We start from the raw sequence: 8,534 nt of genomic DNA, 5'->3' as shown, positions 1-8,534 counted from the left end.
TGACAACATGGCAGATTGGAGACGCTCGGGAAATGGTAATACGCATTTAATTTACAATTACGTGAATATATCCTTGAGTTTTTACAATATTTTACTCGAAATCAATATTTCCATTACACCAGCTTTATAGCTGATGTTTATAATTACATGTTATCTACAAGAATTATATTTGACAGTCTTTAACTTAAGAATAAATTTAAAAAAAAAAATTGTTTTGTTTTTATGCACGTAACATTGAATAGTAATATTGAATGATTGATTCTGTCATCTGTTTCATCATGATCATATCACCATGTCGTTGATAGTAATACCAATGCAGGGTGATGTGTCGTCCACAGTGTGACAAGTCACAGGTTTGATCGCAGTGGTCTGTCACTTTGGTGTTTGGGGGTGGGGGAGGGGGCTTGCGGTGAACTCGTATGGAAAACGTACTCGTATGGGGGAAAATGCAGTGAAGTCGTATGGAAATCCACAAGTGAACTCGTATGGAAGACAAACTCGTATGTGGGAAAATGAAGTGAACTCGTATGGAAATTACAAACTGATATATCCATAACTGTATAGCAGCTTGTTTGTAGTTGTTATGCAGAGACAAATCCACTAGCCCAACGTCCATGGCTAGTGGTTTTTAAGTTCGGGCTGGTGAGAAACGCAAAACATGCATGCATTGTTTACGGTTTCTGTTGCAGGAAATAAGTCTAATGACATGCGTGTTTTAATTATAGGTGACTCCTGTTGACACATAAACTGTGGTTGACACGCAAATAGTTGACTGATGGGGACATAAATAAGAAGCATGTATACAAAACAAGTGTCAAAATAAACATTTAAGAGAAATATCAAAGTTAGTATATCTGCATATCCATACATCCCCATACGAGTTCACCGTTATTTTTTCCATACGAGTTCGTTTTTCATACGAGTTCGTTTTCCATACAAGTTTTCCGTTCATACGAGTTAGTTTCCATACGAGTTCACTGCATCCCGGGGAGGGTCCCATCCCAATCGTTAGCCTAAAGTCTGAACCAAATTGTTAACAACTACGATAAATTACTCTCCTACCTTTAATTACCATTAGATTGTCCCCACACTTTGTTCAAACACTGTCACAGATTGTGAAAAAAATATTACAGTGACATAGATTCCACATACAATCCTCTTAAGTATGTGACGTAATTAATCTGACATCATGATGAGTGTGACAACCTTTGGGTATGTCATGGCATTGTTAGATTATGTCATATCGACCCACCCCATTCCATAAACAAGCAAAATGGTAGACGGCAGAAAACTGCATGTATTTTGCCTTATTCAATCTCAGTGAAGTTGATATTGGTGACATCGTTACAGTCTCGTATGTGGAATCTGTGTCACTATAATGTTTTTTCACGATATGTGTTTGAACAAAGTGTGGGGACAATCTAACGGAAATTAAAGGTAGAAGAGTAATTTATCGGAGTTGTTAACAATTTGGTTCGGACTTTAGTGCACAGGGCACGTTAAGTCAATTTTTTTTTAACGTACACAGCAAGTTGCTTCACTCTACTAAGCAAATTTAAAATGACGGGTATATTTTTGAAGGTTGTCGTTGAAGATTTATTTTGTTAATGATGCAAGTACTTAATCAGTATTTTGTGAGTATGGTAGGTTATACATTTTTGGTTTGTGTGTCCATTTGTTGCACTATTTCGGTTAAGAAACAGTTGAAAGATAGTGCCACAAGTTTTGAATACAGGCTATATATAGGGTATGTAACAAGATCCGGACGTAGTAAGAACCCAATTTAATTAAAATTAGCTCCACTATTACATGTGGATCTAACAGCAGCCCGTTGGAGCTCATGTCCAGTTGACCTTTCATTCGACCAATCAAAACCTTACTTGCAAAATCATGCCAGTGATATGAAAAGAATTTGAAAACATTTGGGATTATGCCGAAGGTATACGAAATGATTCGGGTGAATTACGAGGTATGTCAGAAACTAATTGCAATATAAAATGTCATATAAAATTTGTTTCAAGATGGGGGGGAAAAAACGTGTGATGGCATAGCCATAAAATCGGTTTATACTAGTATACAATCCAGAGTTTATTACTGCACTTTTCCCCCTGTTTTTTTTCAATGTTGAAATAGACCAACAAGTTTGCCCATTGCATAAATAGTCTCGCCTGATATTTTTAGAATTTCCATCCTCCTGAATAATGCTATAAAAGCCGAAGTGTAATTGGTCGATATTTAAATTATTATTTATAGATGAAATGTCACCTGGAGATGGGAGTCCACACGATGCCGTTAGATCTTCTGGTAGACCCAGTGGAGCTAATTTTAATCAGATTGGTAAGAACCACACTTACTACGTCCCTCCAGACTATCGTTAGCCAAAGGCTAAACTTTTATGGTAGTATGTTGCAGCAGAAGCATGTTTTATGTGTCTTTTTCAGATCCAATGGTGATAGTTTATAGGATTTGTTAAATAGACTGTCCGAAGTTTGTTGCCATTGTTAAGATATTGCCGACACTTTATGACTAAAAAAAAAAGCATATTAAAATTAAATATATTTTCTTTTACATAAAATATCAGTGGCCATATATTAAATTTTTGTGTTTCTGATAATCCTAGTGTTTGTTCTAGGCAAAACTTCATTTTATTTCCATATATATTTTTTTGTCATACATAAAAAGTTATTCATAGACCAAATCCATTTTGAGCTATTTACAAAAATACGGTCCATGATTAGGATGACCAGAATCACATGGAATATACAGACACTGATATTTTAAACAAAACACTTTATTTTGTATTATTATGTAATTTTAGTCATTAAAAGATTTTATCATATAATATATAATATCTTACATTTTCAGTGCAATCAAAGTATGTGATATTTTTCAGATCACATACTTTAAGAATTTGATAACTTTGCAAATTAGATGTCAATTAGTCAAGGTCTCGGCACTAGGTTTATTGACATTTAAGCAAACGTACTTGGGTGACACTCCATAATTGACGTATGCATTCATAGTCATCAAATAAAAACATTTCAATGGCAATTTGACACTGAAAGCTGTCCAGCGTTCAGTAAACAAAAAAACGTTAGGCATAACTTTATTTTTATGTAAGGACATCCAAAATGACGTCATTCAAGTTTGGCGTCATTTCCATTCAGAAATACACCGCGCCACATATTCTTACGTCATTTGAATATCTAGTAGTGGCGGACTGGAATTAAAGTTGAGTGTACTGTTTACATGTTGTATTAAGCTTGAGCTTATATGATAAAGAGATTATTACCCTTGTGTATTTCGGTATTGTCATTGCTCAATGCTCGCCAGAGGCTCGCATAATACAATTTTAATTCCTAATATATCATATTGATGATACCAAAAAATAATAACCTCTATTTATTAGTCAGAAACATCATACAATGGCAACTAACTCAGGACAATTGCTTTACATAAAGTAATACCTTTGATATTCTGCTAATGTAAATGGGAGCCATGTAGAGGTAGTTGATCTTTTTTCCAACACTATTTATTTACTCTTCATTCCTTTTATTTTTGGTATATAAAGTAATCCTTACTCATGCCTTCTAAACTTAAGACAAATTAATACCTGATAAAATAAACAGAATTTTATTGATAATGATATTTTAGGCAAAACTGAAGAAATGTTGGATCATGAAAATCAGTCTCGGGTAGAAGGGCTAGCAACCAAGATTTCACGTTTGAAAGGAGTAAGTTTTTGTATGGTGGTGAAGCTAGAAATTCATGAATATTTTATTATTTCTGTGCTTATGTATATTGCTTTGATAATAATTAATCATTGTTTCCATGAATTTAGCCCAGTTAGAACTTGTGAAATGGCTCATAACAGTTTCAAGTTTATTTATTGCCTTAACATGAGCCTTGATGTGTTGGAAAGATGCATACCCGGACCACCAACACATACTGACACTTTAATAAATGTGACCGGCCTCGGTGGCGTCGTGGTTAGCCATCGGTCTACAGGCTGGTAGGTACTGGGTTCGGATCCCAGTCGAGGAATGGGTTTTTTAATCCAGATACCGACTCCAAACCCTGAGTGAGTGCTCCGCAAGGCTCAATGGGTAGGTGTAAACCACTTGCACTGACCAGTGATCCATAACTGGTTCAACAAAGGCCATTTCTGCTAACTGGGGCAGTCATTCTCTTTCATTTTCATGGTGTCTGGTACTATACCCAGACCTGTCAACCTTTAGTCAAGAGAAAGCAGGAGGTGTGTGTTGAAAAAGCAGGAGATTTGGTCAAAAAGCAGGAGATTTAACCCAAAATCGCAAGATTTTAAAAAAACATTATTACAATAAGTTATATGAATACTTTATAATGTCATATATACTTCTTAACTTTAGATCTTGGCATTAAAAAAAAATATATATTATTATTATTATTTTTTTTTTTTTTTTAAGTTTAAATATTATTATGATTTAATACATATTTAAAAAAAAAAAATATTTTATCCAAAAATGTTAAGAACGTGAACAAGAAATAAAAAATTTAATTAGTACATTTACGGTATTACACTTACAGCCTTACAGGTTGCGTTACATTATCATTTGTGGTTAGTGTACCTAAGTACCAAAGACAAATTTATATAAATCTTATAAATTAATATTCAGTTTTTACTATAATGAGGAACGGTGGCGTGGTACTGATTTAAAATCATTATAATGATGCAATAAACATTGTATTTTCATTAATCATAAGTAAAACCTCATTACGGACATCGTGTGAAATATACCGGAATTATACCCATTTCCGTGAGTAACTTTATGTCAATGTCAAACACAACATTTTTTAATTGTACAAAAATAATTTCTTGAAGTGTACCCTTATAACCAACATTTTACCGCACAAAATACAAAATTAACTGACACAAGTATGTTTATACAGCTAATTGGTCTTTTCGTTGTCTTGCTGTGACATGTGATTTTAACATGCATCGTGTGTATCGCTGTCAACTCGGGAGTCTGGCAGTTCAGATTTGTCATAGTTGCATTATGTAATCCAGTGGGAAGACATTTTACAATTCAGAGGTGTTATTAGAACTAAATTGGATAGTTTTTTTTTTTATATATGGCAACACTGAATGTCAATACACAGCCTGTTTAATTAGCGGCAACACGCTTCATAGCCATTACGATGACAACAAACATTATAATAACACATCATTTTATAAACTCCATGTGCTTTTTTAACAATATAAATAGGCTATCCCACAATTCTCACTTCGGCAAAGGTTAAGCAGTCGGGACAATTCGGCCTGTTACATTCTCGGAAACCGAAAGTAGTCGACATTTTCCGAATGAGAAAAAAAGGCAGAGTTACTTCCCTTCTGTTATTTTGACAAAAGAGGATCGATTTTTTTTATGCTTACAAAAATGTCATATAACAGGAGAAACTGTCTCCCGCACAGGAGTCTCCGACCAACACCTGTATGCACAGTGTAAACAAACACTCCAATTTACGACAAGGTGCTTCGCTTTCATCAGTCTGACTTTTAAAGTAACATAAATGACTTGATAGTATAATAAACTATTTAACTAAATATATTTCTATTTGCATCAATAGAATGAAATGGAGTTATAGCATTTTTCTCTCTTACAAAATCACCCCAAAAAGCATATTAGTCCTATTGGTTGGAGCAAAAACGACCACTGACATCCAATAGCCGATGATTAATAAATCAATGTGCTCTAGTGGTGTTGTTAAACAAAATAAGTAATTTTCTCTACCAGAGAACAATTATTATTATTATGGGGAATTAAATTCCCAATCAAATGATAATTTCACGGTTTCCGTGTGAAGTTTTCCAGCAAACATATTTGTGGGCCTTTACAGTACATAAGCATAAAAACACTTAGTTTATTGTGTGCAATTTGGATCTGATGAATGTGTAATATCACTACTATATCAAACTACTTCACTTACAGGTAGTATGGTTTTCAAGTAACAGGAAGACTTTATTAAGTCGAGTAATCATGGCTTGGGTAATTTTAAAGTAAAACGTTATTTGAGTTGGTTGTATTTTTATATGATTAATACTAAATATGATTCTTACTTTGCAGATAGCTGTGGATCTGGAATCTGAATCAAGAGAGTCGAATCGATACCTTGATGATATGGTGAGTCGCTGGTGAAAACCTGTCAGTTCTCATTAAAAATCTTTCTTTGATTATTTATATCAAAGTGCATAATTTTTAGAAAATGGACTAGAACAAAATCCATATCTAATAAAGTGATTAGGAAATTCTGTTTTGCATTATGGACGTTTGTGATTCAGTTCTGTAGTGATTTGTTTGTTAATGAATCATAATTATTAAGTAATCATTGACATTTTCAGTCAATGAGCAATAGTTATTATAATAAATACAATGAAGACTCTTTGTTTGTATTATTTTTCTGTCTTGTCAGTTGTACATAGAAAAATAGACTAAATTTTATCTTATAAAATTATTTTATTCAGAAGATACTTGTCAGGGAACATCTTGTTTACAATCATGTCACATTTCGTTTACTACTAGGTTTCAGAGAGGGCTGTATGAATTTAAAACATTTAACAGTAAGCGTTTAAAAACAAAATGAATTTTGAAAACATTTGGCAAATTTTCTTTTGAGTTGGAGAAATAATGTTACTACATTTTATTAGAAAATAACTGGTTTTCTGCCATTTTTGAAGTTTAATGGATAATTTGGCAAAACATTGTGTTTACTCAAAGCTAGCCTTCGTAGTTACTAATCAATTTTTAGTTCACTAAAAATGTTGCTAATCAAAATTTTGGAAACAAAATGTTCCCTACCTCTACATAAATTAATTACATTCAATGTTGGCATTATAAATTGGTACTGATTCCAGTTTAATTTCTAATAAATTTTTGTTTTTGTTTTCAGACAGATGATTTTGGGAGCACCACTGGACTTCTGTCGGGCAGTATTCACAGAATAAACAATATGATAAACACCGGCCGAAGCAACAGGAAGATTATGTGCTACATTATCTTAGGACTTGTTGGACTCTTCCTTATCACATATTACTTGATAATTCGAGTGACAAGTTGATACAGACAGCTGCAAATGTTGTCGAGGTGTTAAATTGGCTTTCAGTAGCTGTCCTTAAAAATGGTTTATGTGCATTCTACACCTGTTGAAAAAGATCTGGTATATTATACCTTTAAAACGTTTTGTTGTTGCAAGTAAAACACCATTTTCAGGACCTCATCTGGACAAAGCAGGTCAGTGAGAATTAAAATGGGGCAAAAACTATTTATGAGTTGCATAGAAATAAATTCAAGTACCCCATTTTGTTTTTGCGAAAGTCATAATGATATCCTAAATTTAATGCACAAATTAAATATTGTAAAAAAAAACCCCCATTGTACTGTAGTTGAAAATCTTTTAAAAAATATATATATATATATTACAGTGCCCTAATTAATTTTGGAGGGGGATTTACCACTTTGTTACTTATATAAGGCGCTAATATGGCTGTCAGTGAACAACTTTTGTCAGCTGTTTACTTGTTGCTCAGCACTATTTAACATCTTACTTACTTTTACTTGATCCTCTTTGTGTGCTGTCACACATAAGGCCGACAGCAAAGAACGCCAATGTTGTCCGTCTGTTGCAAGCTTCGTCACGTGGCCCAAACTCCACCCAAGAGCCTTCATCTCCCGCTCCACCGATCTTCTCCAGGTCTCCTTGGCTCTCCCCCTCATTCTCTTACCACCAGGGGTCCAACGCATGGCCACTCTTGGAATGGATGTCAGTGGCATTCTGCAGACGTGACTATTTAACATCAATTAAAGTTAAAGTTTGTTTTGTTTAACGACACCATTAAAGCACATTTATTAACAAGTTATCGGCTATTGGAAGTCAAACATTTGGTAATTCTGACATAGTATTAGAGGGAAAACCTTCTTCGTGTTTCCATTGGTAATGAGGGATCTTTTATATGCACCATCCCATAGACAGAACACGACAACCTTTGATATACCATTCATGATGCATTGTTTGTTCAAAACCTGCCTGCTTGGTTTTGGTAAAATTCTGGCTCTGATGCACATCACATTAAACAGTGTTTCCTGGTAACATTAATTACTGCTGTATTGGTCATTGTCATCTCATATCATCTCTGATAAAGATTTATTTATTATGGTGTGTGTTATTTTTGCTGGCGACAACAAATGATTAGAAGCTGTTGTTCAAATGATTCAGATGTTTTGAGTACATCATTAAATAAAACATTTCCTTCCAAGATAATTCAACATCAGTATATTTTTTAAAGATAAGAAATATAGATTAACCAGGGCTTTTTTTTAAATTAAAAATATGACAAAAATAATATTTATATCTTCAATCTTGCAATTTATCCATAATCAAAATCATTAGTAAACAACACTGTAACACACAAGTGACAGCTATTTTGTTTTTATTGTACATGATAAATTTCTTTTGTTATATATTTGTTTTATTTAAAAAAAAAAAAAATGAAAACTTAT

General features: G+C 33.5%; 1 protein-coding gene across 2 annotated transcripts; it reads left to right on the top strand.

Annotated features, from left to right (window-relative positions):
- LOC121381185 (BET1-like protein) lies at nt 1-8,508 on the top strand. 2 transcript variants are annotated; one of them, XM_041510365.1, is made up of 5 exons: nt 4-35; nt 2,254-2,337; nt 3,655-3,734; nt 6,105-6,161; nt 6,928-8,508. In XM_041510365.1, exons 1-5 carry the CDS (start codon nt 8-10, stop codon nt 7,093-7,095), a joined length of 417 nt encoding a protein of 138 aa, XP_041366299.1. In that variant the 5' UTR covers nt 4-7; the 3' UTR covers nt 7,096-8,508. The 2 variants fall into 2 exon arrangements, with proteins under 2 accessions (XP_041366300.1, XP_041366299.1); XM_041510366.1 differs by lacking the exon at nt 2,254-2,337 and having other exon boundaries at nt 1-35.
- Nucleotides 8,509-8,534: the final 26 nt, after the last annotated feature.

This window comes from Gigantopelta aegis, chromosome 9 (assembly GCF_016097555.1).
Source record: "Gigantopelta aegis isolate Gae_Host chromosome 9, Gae_host_genome, whole genome shotgun sequence".
Lineage (NCBI taxonomy): Eukaryota > Metazoa > Mollusca > Gastropoda > Neomphalida > Peltospiridae > Gigantopelta > Gigantopelta aegis.
The sequence above is the reverse complement of the archived record's forward strand: the minus strand, read 5'-3'. Positions and strand labels throughout refer to the sequence as shown.